This window comes from Elephas maximus, chromosome 19 (assembly GCF_024166365.1).
Source record: "Elephas maximus indicus isolate mEleMax1 chromosome 19, mEleMax1 primary haplotype, whole genome shotgun sequence".
Taxonomy (NCBI): domain Eukaryota; kingdom Metazoa; phylum Chordata; class Mammalia; order Proboscidea; family Elephantidae; genus Elephas; species Elephas maximus.
Window position 1 is genome coordinate 9,742,330 of NC_064837.1, and position 25,349 is coordinate 9,767,678.

Sequence of the window (25,349 nt, forward strand, 5' to 3'; positions counted from 1 at the left end):
GGGGCGGCCCTCGGGCAAGGCCGGGGCGGCCCTCGGGCAAGGCCGGGGCGGCCCTCGGGCAAGGCCGGGGCGGCCCTCGGGCAAGGCCGGGGCGGCCCTCGGGCAAGGCCGGGGCGGCCCTCGGGCAAGGCCGGGGCGGCCCTCGGGCAAGGCCGGGGCGGCCCTCGGGCAAGGCGTCTCGCTCCGCGACCGAGGGGCCGGCGCCGGGAGGACGGAATCGCTGCCGGGCGCCCGGGGCCGCCGTCCCCGCCCCGCCTCGGTCCCCGCCCGCCCGTCCGCCTGCGCGCGCTCCGCCCAGGCCGCCCGGCGACGCGATGGCGCCTGCGGCGAGGTCCTGGGCGCCGGCCCTCTGGAGGCTGTGCAACTTGCTCATGGCCGCCTTCTTCGCGCTGGCGGCCTTCGTGCAGGTCAGGCGGGCTGCGGCGGCGCCCCCAGTTCCCCTGGCCCCGGGCGGGCTGCGGGAGAGCGAGCTGCCGGCTCCGAGCGCCGCGCCTGCCCTGCCTGTGGTGTGGTCTGATGAGCCGGCAGGTCGCCGAGGGCTCTGTCTGTGGGAGGGAGTGGGGCTTGTACTTCCTCTCTCACTCACTCACACACACACACACTTACTCACACACACATTCTCTCACACCCATACACTCACACACACGTTCCCACACATACACTCATGACCATACGCTCTCACACACCCTCACGCCCATACACTCTCTCTCACACACTTACACACACACTTTATCACATCCATATGCTCTCTCTCACACACATTCATACACTCTCACTTACACACAGACTCACACACACTCTCTCTCTCTCTCACACACACACACACACCCCTCACCTGAAATCTTGACAGGCCTCTTTTCCTCACAAGTCCTGCTGTGCGACCAAGCTGGTTCAGCTCCTGTTTCTCCGAAAAGAACCTGAGCAGAAGCAGCCCTGGCACCTTTTTAAATATTCACCCTGTGGATGGAACTGAACAAAATTCAGGGCCTAGGAGGAGGAGGCAGAAACAAAACCCTTTATAGCATATTTACCCTCTCAAGGCTGCTTTGGGGCCTTCTTCATAATCGTTTTCCTCATTTCTTGATACTGGAGGACCAGTAAAATACCCTTATCTAGGTTTGGCACGTTCTCTTCAGAGTTCCCGTGCAGTTCTTTTTTAAAATGTGAAGCTGCGTTAAAGCCATCTGTTGTGTTCAGCCAGTAGCCCTTTCAGCTGCCATGATCTGCTAGACTATGCCTTATTCATGTTTCCCTCGGTGTCTGTTGGAGTTTCTGGCACTTCGCTTAACATGTGTTGGTTGAATAAAAGCGCACACTAAATGTAGGAATGGAACATGGTATGTATGCCTGCTAATACCTTAATGGTTTGGAATTTCAGGTGAATGATCCAGATGCAGAGCTGTGGATGGTGAGTAGGAGCTGCTGTGGGAACTCTTCTCCACTGCGAAATGGCAGGAAGCACACGACTGGATCTGTTTGCTCCCTCCTCCCTGCTTTATTTACAAGCTTAGAAAGCAAGCCCTTTGTAGACTCTTTTCTCTAAAATCTTGGGGGGAGGGGTGTGTAAATTTGGAACTTTGTGGAGACATAGAAGCTTTTCATCAGTATTCCTTTTTCTCATGAGGACAAAGAGCAGACCCCTTGAGGTAAGCTGAACCATTCCTGGTGAGTTTCTGGCCAGAAACTCCAGCAAACATTCAACCAGGAAATGGCAGTCTCAGGGTCTGTAATTCTGCTAATTCAGTGAGTTATATTTATAGAAGGTAATTAAAGCCTATGAAACCATTAAAGACTAGAATTTGTTTAACTAATGCTGTAATTTGAGCCTTTTGGAGGAGGGGGAGATTGTCCCTTCCCTTTCTGAAATATCTGGATTTTGTCCAATGTCTTTTAAAACCGATATAGAGACTATAATATTAGCAACAAGAGGTTTCTTAGGTTTTAGGATAATGTTGACAATGTATAGATTAGCCATGAGTGAACATATTTGGAATTAGAACGTGAAATCCTAGTTTTTAGTACAGTAGAACCACATTCTGATATTGGGTAGGACCCTGAGCCATTTTGAAGAGCCAGTGTGATGATCCAGATTCAGTGTCCCTGGAGTTAAATCAAATTGCCTCTTCTTGAGCACTCTGGTCCATATTTTTGGTTCCAAGTATTATTTCTCTGCAGACAAGTCTCACATTTCCAGCTTAATATTGAATTTCCAACCAACTGCTGGACATATTCACCTGTATATCACACTGGCTCTTCAGAATTGCCCCAAATTGCCCCTTCAAAAAACCCACTCCTCCTCCTAACTTAGCCATTTCTCTTATCAGAAGATTCATTCTCCGAGTCATCCTGGCTTGAAACCTCAGTCATCTTTAACATCTTCCTTGCCACTGCCTTTGAGATCTATCCTCCAAAAACAAAACAATCAAACAAAAAATAATCTAGGTTTAATGGCTTATCTGCCCGTTAGCTGTATATTTTACCTCTCTCATAATGCTTCAAAAAAAAAAAAAAAAACCCGTTGTGATCAGGTTGATTCTGACTCATAGCGACCCTATAAGACAGAGTAGAACTGCCCCATGGGGTTTCGAGCAAGCGGGTGGTGGATTTGAACTGTCAGCGTTTTGGTTAGCAGCCAGCCTCTTAACTGCCGTACTACCAGGGGTCCTCTTTATGCTTAGGTGACATAATATGAATATTAAACCTCATGCCCCCACATCCTCCCCCATCCCCAGTTCAGCCCTTCATTATTACCTCCCACATGTACCCTTGCAATAACTTCCTAACTCTAATGCCTGCCTCTAATCTCTTCTGCTGCTAGAATACTTACTGTACATCACTTCCTGCTTCAAAAACTTATGTCATTTCCCAAGATCTATAAGTTGAAGCTTCTCAACTTGATACTCAAAGCCCACCACAATATGGGCTCAACACACTAGCTTCCCAGCTTGGCCTTTGAAGCCCAGCCTACCTATAATAGTTACTGTGCCTTTCCCGTAGAATTCTTGTATGTCGTATTCTACCCAAGCTTCCAGGCCTGTCGCAAATGCTGTTTCATCTAAAAAAATCTGTCTTTTTCTGGTGACTTCTGACTGTTGTTCTTTTGAACATTTATTGTAGCATTAACACATTCTTCATGCATTAGAGTTGGCTCTGTACATGCCAGCAGGAATAGCACTTGGGAAGGCAGGGGCCAGCTCTTCCTTCATCATGGTCTTCAGGCAGCATAACATGGAGCCTTCCGTATGGCAGACCTTCCTGTATTGACCCTTCAGTGAATGAAAGGATAAATGGATGCATGGATGAATGAATACGAGGTTACTGGGCCTTGAGGGCTGGTACCGTTCCCTGCTTTACCTTGCTCATGGAGGATACTTGTATCAGGATGCATATAGCAGCAAATAATGGAAAATCAAACTAGCAGCAGGTTATAAAAGTACAAAGAGTACCTCACTTAACAACAAGTCCGTAGGTGCTTAATGGCCAAGTGTCATGAAGGACCTGGGCTTGCTTTCTCTTCTGCCTCCCGCAGTGTTTTATCTCCTTTCATGCTTTACAGGATGGCTGCTGCAGCTCCAGGCATCTCATCCTTAGACAAGACAGGAGCAAAAACAAGCAAAACTGTGCTTTCCTTCCTTTTATCAGGGAGGAAAATGTTTCCAGTTTGTACATACCAAAACCCACTGCCATCAAGTGGATTCTAACTCATAGTGACCCTGTTGTCTGGGATCCATTCTGGTTGGTCAGCATCCATTCTTATTGGTTGTTCAATACTTTGAGTACCAGGCTTGTCTCTAGAAGACTTCCCTGTTTTTCTTGGAACATGACCACTCCTAGCTACAAGAGAGGCTGGGAGAATTAATTGGTACTTTCAGCTTTTATAGTAGCAAGTGGACAAAGGAGAGAGGAATTAAGAGTAGCTGCCATGGTACTCAATGACCACCGCTGAACTCAACTGAGTACAGTAAATGAATACTATGATACCCTTAGTTAAAAAAATCCACAAACAAAAGATAAAAGACCATTTTAAGTGGGTTCTGCTGAATTCGCTGTGTGTTTATACTCTGCATTGTTTTAACTTGTGTACTAGAAAACAACTACTTTCAGTCTGTCTGCTCTCAAATTTTTTATTTCATTCAAGATAGAGAAAAGCATTTAAATAAGGATTATCATATCACAATTGCCATGGGAAACCATTACTTAGTTTAAAAAGTCATTTGTTCATGTTTACAATACACTGAAATAAGGTTTTAGACCCCTAATCTATTAATGATAGACATCTAATAGATGGAGCACCCATTTGTTAAAAATCCCTGCCCAACATTTCTCATAGAGAGCACATTTATATATTGTCTGACGTGTATGACTTCTCTCCGTCCCTATAGATGTGTGTGTGCTTTATATAGACACACGTGTATGATTTATATGTACACGTATGTGTAGGATTTATCCACTAAGACTTCATTTTGTAAAATGAAGTCTTAGTGGATGAATCACGTGTAGTTTTTCTCTGGGGCAGTCTACTCCTCACTAAGTGTGGTTCTCCAGGCAACAGCAGCATCGCCTGGGAGCTTGTTCGGATGCAGAGTCTTAGTCCTTACCCGAGACCTGAATCAGTCTGCATTTTAACAAGGTGCCCAGATGATTCGTATGCACCTAAAAATTTGGGAATGTCTGATCTTCAGTACCATGACCATCCACCTTTGAGAGATCATGACTTGGAAATGTCGATATTGGCCAATATTCTAGTAATTATGAGGGATGGAGTAGGAAAGATGAACACAGAGTTTGTAATCCAAATATTCTTTCTCCCCAGAGTCAACACAGACATGGTTTTATTGTGAATCACTTAAATGTACAGTTCTGACAACTTTAAAGTAAACTATAGATTTCTGACATAAGCATCACAATCGATGTGGTTAAGCAGCTACATTTCTTGAAAAGTCTCCAGCTACTTATAAACCTACCCTTGCCTACTTGCCCTCTTCTTGCTATGAGTGAGGCTCGGGAATAGGGCCTCTTTAGGGCCAGTCTGTTCCCAAAATAAAGAGCTTGATCTTATTGAGCATATCTGACTCATGCATTGTTATTAAACCTTCTGTGGTCTCCCTTGCTGAGATGGAATGTTGGGCTTGATGGTTCATTGGGTCAGACCCAGCAGGGCTGTACAGCTAATTATGGCCCTTCCTGCTAATTATGGCCCTTCCTTCAAAGAGAATTTTCTTTTATGCAACTGGGGAAAGGGAATTTTGGCATGGAAGTTGCTTGGGAGAGACTGGAAGATCAGTGTGTCCTAAGACCCAAACTCTGTGCTCAGTGCTAGAGCTCAGAGATGAATGAGCCCTTTCTGGAATAGCCTACAGTCTAAGAGGAAGGCAGATATAACTGCAACTGTCAAGTGCCATCGAAGCATAGGTCACTTCCACTTCCTCAGTTGTTACTGAAACCTAGAGGTAAATCATGGAACATGAAGTCACTGATGTTGTTTTTCTTTGCTTCCTAGAGACCTCTGAACATTTTATATATTGGAAATCTTAACCCACATAATTTTCCCTCTTTTTGCTAACAGCTGGTGTACACAATACCTGCGGGATTAACCCTGCTTGTTGGACTTAACCCTCTTGTCACAGGTACGAGCCTTGGTTTCGGAATGGCGGTAGAGCAAACCAGGTTTCCTTACCTTCACTATAATAATGAGGGAGTCTGTTAATCCACATCCCAGGAGAAAAGGGGGCTCCCAAGGCTGCTCTTTTGATTTCCCAGAAGGTTGTTGTTGTTAGTTGCCCTTGAGCCGATTCCAGTTCTTGGTGACACCACGTATGCAGAGTAGAACTGCTCCACAGGGTTTTCATGCCTGTGGCCTTTTGGAAGCAGATCACCAGGCCTGTCTTCTGAGGCTCCTCTGGCTGTGTTCAAACTGCCAACCCTTCAGCTAGTAGTCAAGCATTTAGCTGTTAGTGACAGTCCGTCAGGCCAAATCCCAGGAGAAAACGGGGGCGCCCAAGGCCTTTCTTTTGATTTCTTCTAATCCAAACCCAAAAAACAGTGCCATGGGGCAGTTCTACTCTGTCCTTCCTCTAATAAGAAAGGCTAATTCTAATCTAGGTCATCCTCACCCATCTTCAGAAGAACTTTGCAAGGACTTGGCAGGTTAAGCCATTCTTTATCAATTTGGAACTCAGGACCCTTTACACAGCTTAAACCAGGAGAGAGAAGGGTTTGGGTCGCTGCATTGATTTCTCATAAGCCACCAAACCAAAAAAAACCCGTTGCCGTCGAGTTGATTCCGACTCATAGTGACCCTATAGGACAGAGTAGAACTGCCTCCATAGAGTTTCCAAGGAGCGCCTGGTGGATTTGAACTGCCGACCTTTAGTTTAGCAGCCGTAGCACTTAACCACGACGCCACCAGGGTTTCCATAAGCTGCCAAGCTAATGTAAAGTCAGCAGCAATCTAAGTGCCGACCTTTGTCCCCATACTCACTAACAGTCAATGTCTATTATAATATTTACTCTTTAAAACCCAGTGCAACTCACTTGCTTTACAAATCCTTCTTAGACCAATACCATTCCCGTTAATCCTTTCCTTATTGTAAGTTTATTCAACACCAACGTACAGAAACTGTTTATAATGTCTCTAACAAATATCTAGATTTTTCATTAATATATGTTGCTCTCCCTAATCAGGCTGCCAGATTGCCTACAGCAAGTTATTGCATGATTTTACATATCTTTGTTCCCCTACTGGGCTGTAAGCCTCTTAAAAACAGGACCATCCATGCCTGCCTCTTCTTTGCACAAGCCCAGTCTACATATGGACAGGCATGTGGTAGGAACTTACTGCTTGTTGACAGAATGAATGACTGTAAAACAGAGACTTTAGGATACATTTATTTTGTAACCTGCTCCTTGGATTCCTTGTGTAACATGTAAAAAATTCACTTAGAATAACTGGTTTGTATTGCCCTCAGACTGCCTGCTCAATGTTGGGGAAAATGTAGCTGTTTTACCTCTTATGCCCTGAGAAATTCTCAACAAGCCTTAAGTTAGACATTTTTATATGTCTTCTAACAGAAAAAATAAATACACGTGACATTGTTTACGTCGTTCTTATTAATGGGGACTATTATTCCCGACGGGTCATTCTTCACTTTCTTTTTTACCAGTGGGCTTGAAAGTGTTGAGGGGCCTTGGAATAAACTAATGATTCGGCGGGGGTAGGGAAAACTCTAGTTCCTTTGACATATGGGCTCCTGGTTTTGGCCCTTAGAACTCCGTCTACATCATTAAAGTGCATCGGTTAGGGCTCTGTTAGTTACAAGCAGCAGAAAACTTAGTTCAAACTGGGTGTAAGCTAAAAAGGAAACGTTTTGGTATACTTTACTGAAAAGATGCTGCCGGCTTCAGGCACTGGAGGACGCAGGGTGTAAACTTCATTCCACCCCTCAGTTCCACAGTGTGCTGCTGACTTTACAAACGCACATGGTATAAACCCACATGGTAGCCCCCTGCAACTCCAGGTTCACACCACAACAGTGAGTGCAACAGAATCTAGAGTCTCCTTCCCTGAGAGCTCCTCAGAACTCTGAGGAGTTGTTGGCCCTGATCGGGCATCTGGTCACCCTGAGCCAAGTCACTGTAGCTAAAATGCGATGATTGGCCTAGTTAAGGCATAGTTCACGGGGACACGGACTGCAGTGTGGGAGCGGTGGATCCCCAAGGAAAATCAGGGCCGTTGTCATAGGAAGGGGAGATACTGGGCAATTAAAACAATGAATGTCCACTTAAGTTTATAATTAGTGCTTTAACCTCTAAGTTGTCCCTAAAAAAAAAAAAAGAGATATTTTCCTGTCTGAATACCTTTCCTGAAAGTAGCCTGTCCAATGCAGGTCCACAGAGAGTCCCAAGCTCATTTTTCATTGGGATGCGACTCCGCGATTCACAGTATCGGGATATCTGTTTTCAGGTAACTTTTTCTGGAAGAGCATCTCTGCAATACACGTATTATTTTGTATCGTGTGGGCTCTTGGCTTGGGATACTACCTCTTGCTTCACACACAGCAGAACATCTTACACGAGGAAGAAGGCAGGTGAGCAGCGACTCTTGCTCTTTTGGAGGGATGCAGACCTGAGAGCTTTCTATTCCTTTACAACACCGTCTTATCCCTGCACATTGATGATTAAACTCCCAGCAACACCATGAGGACAGGGCATGTATTTTCTCCTTTATAAGCTGAAGAAGCTGAGGAAATGATAGAGTCAGGACTCGAACCTGGAAGTGCCCATCATACTCCATTACTACTACTACAGGTAGTAACTTGTTGCATATTGCATTATTTTACTATCATGTAGTTGGACTTTGGCCACCTTGTGACTAGCAAGGATGAGATAAAGTAATACCCAGTCCAATCTAATAAGATGATAACGCTGTCAGCATTCTGATTCAGTTCTTGGTCAAGCCAAAATCGTATCAGTGCGATCAGCCACTGCAGAGGTCAGTATTTCAAGTCAACCTCTGTCAGCCTTGCCCTGGAACATCTCATGTCATCTCCCTTTGTCATGAGCATTTGTTCCTATTTTATCACCTCTTCCCCCTACTGCCTCTTCCTTTGCATCCTCTCTGGCCTCACTAAGTCCCTTTTCTTTCCCTTCCTTTCTGTCCTATTGCTAACACCTGCCAATACCTAAGGTTCAGAGATCTAAAAGTTAAGCATCACTGAAGAGGTCCAAATCCTTATAAAACTGGAGAGCACATCGGGATGGTTGTGTAGATGGGAATGTAAGCCAGGTGGGTTGAATCACCTCAGGCCTGGAGCCCATGATTGTGGTGAACTCAGCGTGGGGCTTCCAGTGGTACTGTGGCTGAGTATGATTGTTTTTAACTGCATGTAAAAAAAAAAAAGATATGTACTTATGACACACATATATTAGAAATGTATACTCACCCCAAAACCACTAATCTCACTCATACTACAAATCATTTCTTCCCACTAAGAAGTGACCTAATCTCCTGCAGTAGGTGCCCAAATTATTTATTGATCTGACCTTATCCTAACACTGAACCATCTAAAAAATGGCAAAAATAATGACTGATCAAATTTAGAATTCTTTTCTTGGTTATACTATTTCTCCCAGTGACCTGAAGTGATTCATCTGTGTTTTTTCTTTTTCCTCACTTCTAAGCTGGGAAACAGTCATGTATCTCATATCTGTCTCATAAGATGAAATTTGTATTCATATAAGACTTGAAACTGTCTGACTAAAGTAATTTATGAATCATGGCCAGACTTGAAAATATTCTGTAGGTGATTTACATCTTAGAGGAAATCATCCAGACAATGGAATTAAATGGGCATGCGTAGGCTATGATGATGTGTGTCTCACTTGCAGCCACTTAAAAATATAAAATGTATGATATTTTTACAGGGAGCTGTTTGGTCTGGTGATTATAGCAGTATGGATGAGCCTATGCCATAGTTCGTCAAAGTAAGTTTTCAACTTATTAATTAAAATTAAATGTCTTCAAGATTGGCAAAATCAGATTGCTAAGTGAAAATATTGATACACAAATGAAAACAAGAATCTTCTTAAATGAATCTGTTCTCCATCTATGGAAAGCTAAATAATAGTTGACTCTAATTTTCATAATCACTCATACTTTCATAAATGCCGTAGTGTCCTTTGTGGCCCAGTACGGTCATAGGGAGTTGCCATTCAAGGAATGTTCTTTAGGGAGAAGGAAAATTACCTCAGAAGGAAGCTTAGCAATTCAGAAGAAAATGAAGATCAAAGAATGTATAAAACTGTGGGTAAACGTAAATGGATATTAGCTTATACTACAATAATAATGATGTGTCTTGAGGTTTAAACCTATACAGAATTAAAATACATGACAACGGTAGCATGTAAGTTAGAAGGGGATAAATGGACTTAAAGTGTTTCAAGGTCCTTGAATCATCTGGGGAAAGATAAAAGTACCAACTTGTATTAGACTTTGGTAAATTGAGGATTCATATTGTAATTCCTAGGGTAACTACTAAAACAATAGAAAATGAGTACAGAAGGCAGGAAGAGAAAGAAGAAAAAAAGACATGGAACAGAAAGTAAATGTTACCATAGACATTTAAACACAAATATGTCAGTAATTAAGGAGCCCTGGTAGTGTAGTAGTTAAATGTTCAGCTGCTAACCAAAAATTTGGTGGGTTGGAACCAGCAGCTGCTCCCTGGCAGAAAGATGTGGCAGTCTGCTTCTGTAAAGATTACAGGTTTGAAAACCTTGTGGGGCAGTTCTACTGTGTCATTATGAGTTAAAATTGACAACAACAACAACAAATCAGTAATTACATTAAATGTAAATGGACCAAATATTCCAATTAAGAGATAAAGATTTTTTTAAAGTTGATGAAAATACTAAAAGCTCAACTGTATAAAAGACAACCCTTAAATATACATACACAAAAAGATAGAAAGACCATGGTATATAAGCACTAACCAAATGAAAGCCAGTATAGCTATTTTAATAACAAAATAGACTTTAAGGCAAGAATTAGAGAAAAAAGAAGATGTCGGGGCTGATCATTTTTAATTTTTTGTTTTGAAAACTTTCAAACATATACAAAAGAGACTCTACCATCATCACACATAACTAAGAGAACAATAATTTTTCAGTATCACCAGCTTCCCAGTGAACATATTTCCCCAGTTGTCTCATAACACTTGTTCCTCTGTGCCCTGTGTTTCCTGTAAGTTGGTGGTTAGAGCTAGAAGCTTACGAAGGTCCTGGTATTGTTACTATCAAAAGAAAAAAAAAAACAAAAACCCAAACCCATTGCCATCAAGTCAATTCTGACTCATAGTGACCCTATAGGACAGAGTAGAGCTGCCCCAGAGGGTTTCCAAGGAGCTCCTGGTAGATTTGAACTGCTGATATATTGGTTAACAGCTGAACTCTTAACCACTACACCACCAGGGTTTCCATTTAAAAAAAAAAAAAAATTTTTTTTTTTTTTTGTTTCCATTTAGGCAAGACTAATTCATAGGTAGTGTCATATACTTCCATCAGAATGCATGTAACATCCTTTCTTTGTGATGTTGGCAGTCTTTAATGATCATTGCCTAAGTCCATTCATTCATTTCAGTTACAAAATGATATTTTAATTCCATCATTATTTCTTTATTAGCTGGAAAACTTCTATAAAGAGAAACTTCCCCTTATCATTTTTTTGGCTACTCAGATCATAAAAGGAAAACCCAAAACCCACTGCCGCCAAGTCAGTTTCTACTCATAGCAACCCTGCAGGTTAGCAGTCGAGTGCTTTAACCACTGCGCCACCAGGGCTTCTTGATCCAAGGAAACCAAAAACCAAACCCAGTGCCGTCGAGTTGATTCCGACTCATAGCGACCCTTATAGGACAGAGTAGAACTGCCCCATAGAGTTTCCAAGGAGCGCCTGGCGGATTTGAACCGCTGACCTCTATGGTTAGCAGCTATAGCACTTAACCACTATGCCACCAGGGTTTAAATTCTTGGTTATTTCCCTTTTTTTCAAAATAAGTAAGTTGTTTCTTGCCTCAGCATCCTCCAAAAGTGACTCAGGTTTGTCTGTTTTAGCACTTCCATCATCAAGTCACTGGTTTCGGTATAGCTGATGTGCTTCAGTCCATGGTAGTTATTGTCTTTCCTCATGTTCAGACTCTCCCACCTTTGAGCACTTATTTAGGTTGACTCCTGAGTTCTTTTGACATGACCCTAGAAACCTTTGATACCTTCCATGCTTTCTGGTATGATAAGATGTTCCAATTACACTATGTACATTTTATGCCCCAGATATTGAATCAACCATTTCTCAAAAAAGCCCAGGTTCCTTTTGGTAGGTAATGGTATTTAGAGGTCACAATCTGGGCATTAGAGGTGCTCACTGCTGCTGGGTTTGTTGTTGGTTCTAGGTCTTTTTAGCAGGCGGAGCTAGGAAATTCACACACATGCATATATATATGTGTGTGTCATAAATATATATGCATATATCAATATATGCCCCATATATATGTATGTATGTGTGTGTGTGTATATATACACACACACACATATATTTAAAGATAAAATATCTCATTAGTTCATACAGATCCTAAAAATTCAAATTCAGGAATACTGGTTTTCATTTAACCTTATCAGAGATCTTACACTGATACCTTTTAATCATGCCAAAAATCTCAAGTCTCAGTGACTTCAGCATAACTCATTTTCCCACAATACAAACACAATACAATAGGATAACGACACAATCACCAAAAGCAGGTTTTTTGTTGTTTGTTTTTGTCCTTAGTATATATCTCACTTGAGGTATATCTCAAATCACTTACAATAGTTACACTGTGTGCTTACACCACGAAGTGAATGCTTAGTTAAGTTCATTTATTTTACATTCAATTTCTAGGGATAACTGTATTTTTTAAATGTTTATTTTTTTATAATTATATAAAATATCGACATGGTTCCAAAATCAAATATACGAAACGAGTTACATTTAAATAAATCTAGCTTTTCTGTCCTCCTCACTCTCCATCTTCTCTCTCTCTACAGGTTAAACTTTTTTTTTCAGTTTTATGATTTATTCCTCTGTGGCTTTTTAACAGAAGTAAATATGTGCATTTATTTGTATTCATCCTTATCTTAGATAAAGGGTAGCATATTATACACAACTGCATCCCCCTTTTGTTTTTGCTTACTACAAAAAAAAAAAAAAAAAAACTGTTGTAATCAAGTCAGTTCTGACTCATAGAAACAACCTTATAGGACAGAGTAGAACTGCCCTGTAGGGTTTCCAAGGAGCAGCTGGTAGATTTGAACTGCCGACCTTTTGATTTGCAGCCGAGCTCTTAACCACTGCACCACTGGGGCTCCTTTTGCTTACTGTATCCTGGAAATCATCCTGTAGTATATAAAGACGGCCCTTATTTCTCTGATAGCTCCGTAGTTTATTCAACCAGCCCTCTACTGTTTAGACTGTACCCAGTCTTTTGCTATTAAAAATCGTGCTGTAATTAATAGTCTTATACATCTATCTAACATATTTTTGCCAGTGTGTATTTGGGATAGATTCCTAGAAGTAGGATTGCTAGGTCAAAATGTAATTACATAGTTTTGCTATATACTCTCAAATTTCCCTCCATATACTTTTTGATGACAAAAGGTTCAGTTCATCAGGAAAATATAATTCTAAATTTTCATGTACCAAGTAACGTAGCCTCACAAAGATAAAACAAAAATTGACAGAACTAAAAAGAAAAATTGAAAAATCCACAATCGGCTTAGGAGACTTTAACACAATTCTCTCAGTCACAAACAGAATAGACAGACCAAAAAAAAAAATCAATAAAGATACAGACATTTCAAACTATACAATAAGAAAATTGACCTAATGGACACGTATAGAACACCTGAACCAAGAATGATAGACTCCACATTCTTTTCAAGTACACAGTGAATATTTACAAAAATACTGTATGTCAGGCTAGAAAATAAGTCACAACAAATTCCAGAGGACTCAGATCGTATACAGTATGTTCACTGACCACAGTGCAATTCAGTTAGAAATCATTAAGCAGGTAATTAGAAAATCACTGTATGTTTAGAAATCAAGAAATACACTTCCAAATAACATTTGGGTCAAAGAAGAAATTACAGTGGAAATTGGAAAATCCTTCGAACTGAATGATAAGAACATAACATATCCAAATGCGTGGGATGCAACTAAAAATCATGTATGGTTGGTTAGGTGCCATCGAGTCATTGTGACTCATAGCGACACTCAGTACAACAGAATGAAACACTGCCCAGTCCTCTGCCATCCTCACAATCATTGCTATTTTTGAGCCCATTGTTGCAGCCATGGTGTAGCTTTAAATACATATATTAAAAAAAAAAAAAACAAGAAAGACTGGAAATCAATGAGCTAAGCTTCTGTCTCAAAAAGTTAGGAAAAGAACAGCATATTAAGCCCAAAGAAACAAGAAGGAAGAAAATAAACATAAAAGCAGAAACTAATGAAATGAAAAATCAACATAAAAGTAGAGAATTAACAAGGTCAAATTTTGATTCTCTAAAATGATTCATAATATTGATAAATCCTAAAAATACTAAAAAGAGGAAAAATAAAAGAGTGAAAGCAAGCAAAAAGAGGCAGAGAATATCAGGAATGAAAAAGAGAACATAACTACATATTTAACAAATATTACAAAAATCATGAGGATATTATGAACAACTTCATGTCAATAAATTTGAAACTGTAGATGAAATGGACACATTTCTAGAAAAATACCACTTACCGAAACTGACACAAGAAGAAATACATACTAAGAGGAGTCCTCTAATTATTAACCTCCACTCATCTGCTGGTTTGTCGTACTGTGGTGGCTTAGGTGTTACTGTGATGCTGGAAGCTATGCCGCAAGTATTTCAAGTATCAGCAAGGTCACCCGTGTTGGGCAGGTTTCAGCAGAGCTTCCAGACTAAGACAGACTAGGAAGAAAGGCCTGGCAATCTATTTCTAAAAATAATAATAAAAAAAAGACCAGTGAAAACCTTATGAATAGCAGTGGCACATTGTCTGATACAGTGCCAGAAGGTGAGCCCCACAGGCTGGGAGGTATTCAAAATACAACTGGAGAAGAGCTGCCTCCTCAGAGTAAGGTCGACCTTAATGACTAGATGAAGTTTTCGGGACCTTCATTTGCGGACTTAGCACGACTCAAAATGAGAAGAAACAGCTACAGAGTATGAATCTAGGAAAATTGGAAGTTATCAAAAATGAAATGGAACGTATAAAGATTGATATCCTAAGCATTAATGAGCTGAAATAGACCGGTATTGGACGATCATATGGTCTACTATGCCTCGAATGACAAATTGAAGAGGAATGGCATCACGTTCATTGTCAAAAAGACCATTTCAAGATCTATCTTGAAGTGCAACGCTACCAGCAATAGTATAATGTTCATATGCCTAAAAGGAAGACCAGTTAATATGACTGTTATTCAAATTTATATAACAACCACTAAGGCCAAAGATGATGAAATTGAAGATTTTTACCAACTTCTGCGATCTAAAATTGATCAAACACACAATCAAGATGCATTGATAATTACTAGTGATTGGAATGTGAAAGTTGGAAACAAAGAAGGATCGGCAGTTGAAAAATATGGCCTTGGTAATAGAAACTGGAGATCACGTGATAGAATTTTGCAAGACCAGCGACTTATTCATTGCAGATACCTTTTTTCACCAACATAAACGGCGACTATGCATGTGGACCTCACCAGGTGGAACACATAGAAATCAAGTTAACCACATCTATGGAAAGAGATGATGGAGAAGCTCAGTATCATTAGTTAGAACAAGGCCAAGGGCCAACTGTGGAACAGATCATCAATTGCTCATATGCAAGCCAAAGCTGAACAAAATTAGAACAAGTCCATGAGAGCCAAAGTATGATCTTGAGTACATCCTGCCTGAATTTAGACACCATCTCAAGAATAGATTTGACACATTGAACACTAATGACTGAAGACCAGACGAGTTGCAGGATGACATCAAAGACATCCTTCCTGAAGTAATCAAAAGGTCATTAAAAAGATAGGAAAAAAAGAAAAGACCAAAATGGATGTCAGAAGAGAGTCCAAAACTTGCTCCTGAATGTAGAGTACCTAAAGGGAATGGACGAAATGATGTAAAAGAGCTGAACAGAAGATTTCAAAGGGTGGCTGGAGAAGACGCAGTAAAGTATTACAATGAAATGTGCAAAGACCTGGAGTTAGAAAACCAAAAGGGAAGAACATGCTCAGCATTTCTCAAACTGAAAGAACTGAAGAAAAAACTCAAGCCTTAAGCTGCAATGATTCCATGGGCAAAATATTGAACAACACAGGAAGCATCAAAAGAAGATGGAAGGAATACACAGAGTTACTATACCAAAACGAATTGGTCGATGTTCAACCATTTCAGGAGATAGTATATGATCAAGAGCCGATGGTATTGAAGGAAAAAGTCCAAGCTGCACTGAAGGCATTAGTGAAAAATAAAGCTCCAGGAATTGATGGAATACCAATTGAGATGTTTCAACAGGCGGATGCAGTGCTGGAAGCAGTCACTCATCTATGCCAAGAAATTTGGAAGAGAGCTACCTGGCCAACTGACTGGAAGAGATCCATGTTTGTGCCCATTCCAAAGAAAGGTGATTCAAGAGAATGCAGAAATTATCGAACAATATTGTTAAGAAAAATAGAAATACCATATGATCCAGCAATCCCACTCCTAGCAATATATCCTAGAGAAATAAGAGCTGTTACATGAATAGACATATGCACACCCATGATCATTGCAGTCAAATGATGTATTGTATTGGACAGATCAGCTGCAGAAGATCTCTTTAAAGTTAAAAAGCAAAGTTGTCACTTGGAGGACTAAGGTGAGCCTGACCTAAGCCATGGTATTTTCGGCTGCCTCATATGCATGCAAAAGCTGGACAATGAATAAGGAAGATCAAAGGAGAATTGATGCCTTTGAATTACGGTGTTGGCGAAGAATATTAAATATACCATGGACTGCCAAAAGAATGAACAAATCTGTCTCGGAGGAAGTACAGCCAGAATGCGCCTTAGAAATGAGGATATTGAGACTTTGCCTCCATGTTATCAGGAAGGCACAGTCCCTAGGTAAGGACATCATGCTTGGTAAGGTAGAGGGTCAGCGAAAAAGAGGAAGACCATTAATGAGATGGATTGACACAGTGGCTGCAACAATGGGTTCAAACATAGCAACGATTGTGAGGATGGTGCAGGACCAGGAATGTTTCATTCTGTTGTTCATAGGGTTGCTCTGAGTTGGAGCCAGCTCAACAGCACCTAACAACAACAACTAACTATTAAAGAAATTGAGTCTGAAGTTCGAGTTTTCCCCAAGGGAGAACGCCAGACCTAGATGGCGTAACTGGAGAATTCTACCAAACATTTAAGAAAGAAATAACCCAACTGTCAACAAACAGAGTGTAGGAAAAAAACAAACATTTTACAACTCATTTTAGGCAGTCAGAATAACCTAGATGCCAAAATTTGACAAGAACATTAAAAAAGAGAGAAAATTACAGAGCAGCCTCATTCGTGAGCACAGATGGAAAACTACTAAACAAAGCATTGGCAGATGTTCTGCTATAAAATATAATCTGACAACCAAGGTGAGTTTCCTCTAAGAACGCTAAATTAGTTTAACATTCAAAAACCAATCAGTGTTTTTCCCCACATTAACAGAATAAAAGAAAATAAACTATATTGTCAATTGATTCAGAAAGATCATCTGATAAAATTAACATCCATTCATGATAAAAGCCCTTAAAAACTGGAAGTAGAAGGGAACTTAACCTGGTAAAGGGCATCTACCAGTGACCTACAGCAAACATGATACTTAATGGTGAATAGCTGAAAACTTTCCCTTTGAATTAGGAATCACATGAGGTTAGCCATTATTGCCACTTCTGTTCAGTAATGCCCTAGCTATTGTTCTAAAATCAAACCAAACCTGCTACTGCTGAGTTGATTCTAACTCATAGTGACCCTATAGGGCAGAGTGTAACTGCTCCATAGGGTTTCTAAGGCTGTAATCGTTAGGGAAGCAGACTGCCACATCTTGCTCTCGTGGAAACCACTGGTGGTTTCGAACTGCCAACCTTTCAGTTAGCAGCCAAATGCTTTAATCACTATGCCACCAGGGCTCCTCAGCTATTGTCCTAGCCAGTATAATGAGGCAAGAAAAAGAAATAGAAGGCACAAAAATTAAAAAGGAACAAATAAAATTTATTAATGACATGATTACATATATAGAAAATCTAAAAGTAAATTATTAGAATTAGTGAGTTTAGCATGATTGCTGGATACTAGGTCATTATACAAATATCAGCTACATTCTGTCAGCAAGTAACAGTTACAATATGATAACAACAAAAAATACCATTTATAATAGCATCAAAAAACAACTTCCTAGAAATAAGTCTCTAGGTAAAATCTCTGCGCATAAAACTATAAAACATAGTGAGAGAACTTAGGATAAGCCTGTACTAGTAAAACGATAGACAAATTAATGGATCCGAGGAGTCTAGAAATAGATATATACATACGTAGACCCTTGACTTATGACAAAGCTGGCACTTCAGCGTAGCAAAGAAAGGCAGCCTTGCCAATAGATGGTGGTAGGCTAACTGAATATCCATACAGAAAGAGTGAAACAACTCTTACCCTCATGACTTTCATAAAAATCAGTTATAGGTGAATTACAGATCTGATGTGAAAGGCAAAATGATAAAACTTCTAGAGGGTAACTTAAATGAGTATCTTCAAGGCCTTAGAGGGAAAGTTTTCTTAAATGGGACACAGAAAACATTAGGAAAAGATCAGTTTCAACACTGTCTTATTTACCAATGACTTCTGTTCCTCAGACGACATCATTGAGTGGGAAAAGACATCATTAACTGAGTGGGAAAAGGTATTTGCAGCACATATAAACAACAAAGGATTTGTATTAAGAATATGTAAAGAATTCCTACAAATCAATAAGAGAAATAAGGATAATCCAATAGCAAAATGGGAAAGAGACTTGAATAGGCACTTGACAAAAGAAGCAATTCAGACAGCCAAGAAATATATGAAAAAGTGCTCAACAGTAGTCATCAGGGAACTGAACGTTAAAATCAGAATGATGTCTCTATATACCTCAACCAGAAAGGCTAAAATTAAAAACAACAACAAACAACAATACTGTATCAAGCAATGGGAAGGATATGGAACAATGCGAACTTTCACGTGCCGGTAGGAATGTAAACTGGGAAAGCCACTGTGTAAAATTGCCATTCTGTACTAAACTTGAACATACACACGTCCTCTATCCTAGTATTTCCATTCCTAAGTAAATACCAATAGAAATGTGCATATATATGTACCAAAGGACATGTAAAAGATGTTCATAGCACTATTATGGAAATAACCCAAATGTCCATCAATATAGAGTAAATAAACTGTGGTATAATCATACAATGGTATACTATATATAAAAAAAATCAACAAAAAACGGTGCCACTGAGTCTATTCTGACTCATAGAGACCCTGTAGGACAGCGCAGGACTGCCCTATAGGGTTTCCAAGGAGCGACTGGTGGATTGAAACCACTGATCTCTTCTTGGTTAGCAGCCGAGCTCTCAAATTACTGTCAGCTACAACAGGGATGAACCTCATAAACATAATTTTAGGCAAAAGAGTAGATACTATATTATTCCATTTATACAAAGTTCAAAACAGACAAAACTAAGCTGTAGTGTTAGACGTCAGAATAATGGTTATCTTCGGGGAGAAGAAAAGGGATAGATTGGGCAGACATACAAGGAGGACTCTTGGGGTGCCGACGATGTTTTCTTTCTTGACCTGCAGGTGATTACATGAGCGTTTGTTTTGTGATAAGTCACTGCAGTTGTATGTTTGTTTTATTAACTTTTTGTGAGTTGTATTTCAATGAAAAATTTAAGGAAAAAAGAGCATACTAAAATATAATTTATGTGTTTTACCCATTTCATCTTTATACTTGTTTCCAAAGCAATCCCTAATTTTTATTGGTAGTTCTTAACTATAACAATTTTTTGTGTGTCTTTTTAGGAATCCAGTTGGTGGAAGAATTCATTTGGCTATTGCCGTTATAATCTCTCTTTTCCCATTCATCTCATGGGTCTACATATATATAAACAAAGAGATGCGGTCCTCTTGGCCAACTCACTGCAAGACAGTCATTTAATTCAACAGTCTGTTCTTAAATTGATGATTTTCAAATTAAAATCTTTTTAAAATATCCATTTATTATAAATATATTGGGGTAACAAGCCAGTTTCCTAGGAGTTTATTTCAGGTAATTTAAGCTAATACTTGAGATTATTTAAAGAAAAAATCCTAGTGACTTTTTAAGGCTGCCTATAACATGATGCAGGATTTAATGGGACTGGCAACAGATGGGCTCTGACATTCTCTGGAAGTCTTTCCTGAAGGATAATGTGCCAAACTGTAGTGGAAAAGGCACTAGAATAGAAGTCAAGAAGTGATTTCTAGTTCGGTTTCATCACTGTGTGGCCTGGACAAATATATAAAGCTCCTGATGGATAGTTCTTATCTAGATTGACTAGATTTCCTGTTGACTTCATACAGTTGGCGCAGTGGTTAGGAGCTCTGCTGCAGACAAATAGTCGGCAGTTCAAATCCACCAGCCACTCCTTGGAAACCCTATGGGGCAGTTCTACTCTGCCCTGTAGGGTCACTATGAGTTGGAATTGAGTCGATGAAAAAACATAAAAATACTCACAAAGTTACAAAGGGGTGCACGTGACTAAAGTAGAGGGAAGCAGGGTTTGAACAATGTAATAGAAATAAGAAGTTCAAGAGAGGGCTAAACCCCTGAATTAGTCTTGCTGTACTGAACTGGGAACTGCCACGAGCTAAATGAGGACCCCAGGTGACTCCAACAAGCAGGAATGTCTTGGGGAGAAAAAAAGGGAAGTTGGATAGAATAAAGGAATTTGGGACCAAATCAAGAAGGAAATATGGAATGTTAATTACATTCAAAATGAGAAATAAGACCAAAATCTATACGCGAGTTTGGTTTTTTTTTAAAAAATGTGAACAGCAACTCTGAGGGGAAGAACGTTTTAGACACCGTCCAGTACAGCAGCCACCAGCCCCACGTGGCCACTGAGCTCTTGAGATGTGGTCAGAGTGACTGAGGAAGTGAAGTTTCTATTCTTTTCATTGTCATTTAAAAACTAATATTCAGTTCAGTTATTGTTTGGAATGTGGCTATGTGAATGTTTTGGACTACAAATTGTATGAAATCTAGGCACAGATCAAATACTGCCAATGAAAATTTAGTGTCCAGATAGAAGTGAACTGGATTTTGAAGACATAATACAAAAAAAGGAATGTAATTATTTTTTATATTGATCACATGTTGAAATGATATTTTAGATCTATTGGGTTAAGTAAAATACATTATAAAAATTAATTTTATGTTTCTGTTTTTTAAAATGTGACTACTAGAATATATAAAATATATGGCTCTTTTAGAGCTTCTTTATGGCAACTTTTTGCATATACTATTGTTAAATTCTGTAGTTAAGATACTGTTTCATGAGATTTTACATGTCAGTAGAGTAAAAATGGAAACCCTGGTGGCATAGTGGCTAAGAGTTATGGCTACTAACAAAAAGGTCAGGAGTTCAAATCCACCAGGTGCTCCTTGGAAACCCTACGGGGCAGTTCTACTCTGTCCTATAGGGTCGCTATGAGTCGGAATCGACTTAACGGCAATGGGTTTGGGTTTGAGAGTAAAAATGAGTTTGGTAATTTATCTCCATTTTTATAGCTTTTAATAGTGAATATTCCACAAATATTTGTTAAAGGAGGTATGAAACGGCCTTTTTAGTCAAATTCTCTATTATGATTTGGATGAGGGAAAAGGAAAAAACCTAGTTGATATTAAGGCAATTAATCTTAAGTGAAGTTTATCTTAAGGCTCAATAAAATACATGTAAAGGTTTTGAGTATTCCAGTGCACATTCAGCTTACATGATATGTATGGCTCTGTCTCAGTCATCTCGTGCTGCTATAACAGATACACCACAAGTGGGTCGCTTTAACAAACAAATTTATCCTCTCAGAGCTGAAGAGACTAGAAGCCCAAATTCAGGGTGCCAACTCCAGAGGAAGTCTTTCTCTGTCAGCCCTGGGGGAAGGCCCTTTATCAATATTCTCCTGGTCTAGAAGCCTCTCAGTGCAGAGATCCCAGGTCCAAAGGACATACTCCCCTCCTGGTTCTTCATTCTTGGTGACATGAGGTCCTCCTCCTCTCTGCTCTAAACCAAAAAAACCCAAACCCGTTGCTGTCGAGTTGATTCTGACTCATTAGCAACCCTATAAGACAGAGGAGAACTGCCCCATAGAGTTTCCAAGGAGCACCTGGTGGATTCAAACTGCCACCCTCTTGGTTAGCAGCTGTAGCACTTAACCACTATGCCACCAGGGCTTCCCTCTCTGTTCTGTTCTCTTTTAGATCTCAAAAGAGATTGACTCAAAATAGAACCTAATGATTGAGTTCTGCCTCAGTACTTAACTGCCTCTAATCCTGTCTCATTAACATCATAGAGGTACGATTTACCACACAGGAAATCACATCGGATGGCAAAGGGGTGGACAACCACACAATACTGGGAATCTTGGCCTAGCCAAGTTGACACACATTTTTGCGGGGACACAATTCAATCCAAAAAGGCTCTTACACCTTTTTGAGTCTAACTATTAAAGTTACATGAAGGAACTGACTCGGCACTTCCATAAAGGACCTACCCATCTTCTAAATACTATTTGACTGTGTTGTGTTCAGTACTTTCACTGTATCTGCACCTCCCGTATCAGACTGTGAATCCTGTGACTATGTGCGGTCAGTCCCTTTTGTATCTCCAGAGCCAAGCACATAGAAGGCACTAAGATTTGGTGAAGTATCATTTTTTGAAAAATCTTTATTGTTTTTAATTCTTTTTCAATTGAATTTAAGTATTATTAGCCAGTAAGTTTAATATTTCTAATATCAAAATCTCATCTCCCCGCCCCCATAATCTTTTTTCTTCCTGTTGTCGTCCTATGCAGCCTCATGATCTACTGCCTAGACTGAAACACAAATCTAATCAGCTGAGATACCTTTGCCAACTCACCATCTGACAAGTTAAATTCTAACTCTTGGCTTACCATTCAAGGCTCTTCACAGCATAGCCCTGCCGATCCTTTTCCAGCTTTATTTCTTGCCATGTTCCCACGCACCCTTTGGAGAGTCCGCATAGCATTACTTGCCACTCCTAAACTCATCATATCCTTCAGTTCCTTTGCTTACGCCATTCTGCTTAGAAAGCCCTTCCCCACTTAAACTTTTTTTCTCCAAGTCATTCCTAATCCCTTCAAACAAAATTAATTTCTCCCTCTTGTGTTCCCATAGTCCTATCTTTGTATCACAGTAGCCCCCCTTATCTGTGGGGGAAATGTTCTAAGACCTCCCGTGGATACCTGAAACCGCAGATGGTAACGAACCCTATATATACTATGTGTTGTCCTATATATACACACCCATGATAAAGTTTAATTTATAAATTAGGCACAAACCAAAAAACTCGTGGAGTCAATTCCAACTCATAGCAACCCTATAGGACAGAGTAGAACTGCCCCAGAGTTTTCAGGGAGCGGCTGGTGGATTCAAACTGCTGACATTTTGGTTAGCGGCCGAGCTCTTAACCACTACACCACCAGGGCTCCAAATCAGGCCCAGTAAGAAATTAACGATAATAAAACAACTGTAACAAACTGTAATAAGTTATGTGAATGATGGATGTCTGTCCCTCGCTAACTGTGTGATCTGTGATTGCAGAAAGCACATCACATTACCTCTGTGGGAGGCTGAGTAATGGTCCCCAAAGACGTCCAGGTCCCAACCCCTGGAACCGGAATGTACTTTATATGGCAAAATGGACCTTGCAGATGTGATTAAGGATCTTGAGATGGGGAGATGATCCTGGATTATCCAGTGGGCCCTAAACGTAATCACAAGTGTTCGTATGAGGAGGCGGCAGTGGGAGATTTGACTACAGGGAAAGCAGAGGAGAAGGGGATATGACGATAAAGCAGAGAAAGATTAACAGATGCTATGCTGCTGGCTCTGAAGATGGAGGAAAGGCCCACGAGCCAAGGAATGCAGCTATAGATGCTGGAAAAGGCAAGCATCTTGGTCATCTAGTGCTGTCATAACAAATACCACAAGTGGATGGCTTTAACAAACACAAGTTTATTCTCTCACAGTCTAGTAGGCTACAAGTCCAAATTCAGGGAGTCAGCTCCAGGGGAAGGCTTTCTCTGTCAGCTCTGGAGGAAGGTCCTTGTCATCAGTCTTCCCCTGGACTAGGAGCTTCTCCACGCAGGAACCCCGGGTCCAAAGGACACGCTCTGCTCCTGGTGCTGCTTTCTTGGTGGTATGAGGTTCCCTTTCATTTCTTGTAAGATAAAAGGTGGTGCAGGTCACATCCCAGGAAAACTCCCTTTACATTGAGTCAGGGATGTGACCTTGGTAAGGGCATTACAACTTCACCCTTATCCTCTTTAACATAAAATTACAATCAGAAAATGGAGGACAACCACACAATACTGGGAATCATGGCCTAACGAAGTTGACACACATTTTTGGGGGACACAATCCAACCTTTGACAGTAGGGAAGCAGATTCCCCTCTAGATCCTCCCCAGGGAGCACAGCCCTGCTGACACCTTGTTTTTCGCCGAGTGAAAGTGATTTTGGGCTTCTAATCTCCAAAACTGTAAGACAGCAAATGTATGTTGTTTCTAAGCCACTGGGTCTGTGGTAATTTGTTACAGCAGTCGTAGGAAACCAGGGCAGCCTCTGTATCTTCATAGTGTATCTGACAACACTGTACCATACGGTGCTGGAAGATAAGCACCCTAGGTTGGCAGGCTCTATACAACAGCCCTAGCAGTGGACTCAAGCGTACCAATGATCATGAAGATGGTGCAGGACCAGGCAACACTTCCAACATTCTGTCATCCATAAGACAGCCATGAGTCAGCGCCGACTCGATGGCAACAACAATAATGTTCATAGTGCCCAGGTGCTCACCATACACACTTGGGTTGACTGTTATTTCTTTTATTGTTTTTAAGGCCTGAATCAAACTTTCTTTACACTTGAACAGTTCCAATTTGCCACCTAGTAGGTGTTTTGTAAATAAGTCTTAGCATATATGGCAACTGAGCTGCTTAAACATGTCCGGCTTCTCCTAAAGGGAGTCAAGGGAAAGTTCATTAACCCCCTACGGTGGCCCACAGGCCAGTCCATAGGCGCCCTGCTGCCCTGGCTCTTGGGTCCTGCTTTGGTTGGAGTCACAAGAGGATCACATGGCCTCTCTGGAGGCCATGAGAGCTCTGCACACGCACCTGTGAACACGTGCTGACGATTCTTCTACTTACAAAATAAGACGAGCCTATAAAACTCCAAGTATGACAGGTACTGGGGACAAAAAACGTCCAAGGCTTATTCACACAGCAGGGTGAACAGAAAAGTTTGCCTGAGCTTATTTTAGGTATTGTTCATGAATTTTTAAGTTAAATAGGTAAAACATGAATGCATTCCCCTTATAAGAAGTAAAAAAATTGAGGTAAGGCTAAATACAGTCCTTTTTAAGAACAATACCCACCACCACCTCAGCCTCCTCCTCGGTTTGTT

At 40.6% G+C, this 25,349-nt stretch overlaps 1 protein-coding gene across 3 annotated transcripts; it reads left to right on the plus strand.

Annotated features, from left to right (window-relative positions):
* The first annotated feature begins 299 nt into the window (after positions 1-299).
* TMEM220 (transmembrane protein 220) lies at positions 300-25,337 on the plus strand. Of its 3 annotated transcripts, none has more exons than XM_049859711.1 (6): positions 300-407; positions 1,379-1,408; positions 5,567-5,627; positions 7,964-8,087; positions 9,424-9,483; positions 23,488-25,337. In XM_049859711.1, the coding sequence occupies exons 1-6, from the start codon at positions 315-317 to the stop codon at positions 23,522-23,524; spliced, it is 405 nt and encodes a 134-aa protein (XP_049715668.1). In that variant the 5' UTR covers positions 300-314; the 3' UTR covers positions 23,525-25,337. The 3 variants fall into 3 exon arrangements, with proteins under 3 accessions (XP_049715668.1, XP_049715666.1, XP_049715667.1); XM_049859709.1 differs by lacking the exon at positions 23,488-25,337 and adding an exon at positions 19,689-21,056; XM_049859710.1 differs by lacking the exons at positions 1,379-1,408; positions 23,488-25,337 and adding an exon at positions 19,689-21,056.
* The last annotated feature ends 12 nt before the right edge of the window (positions 25,338-25,349 follow it).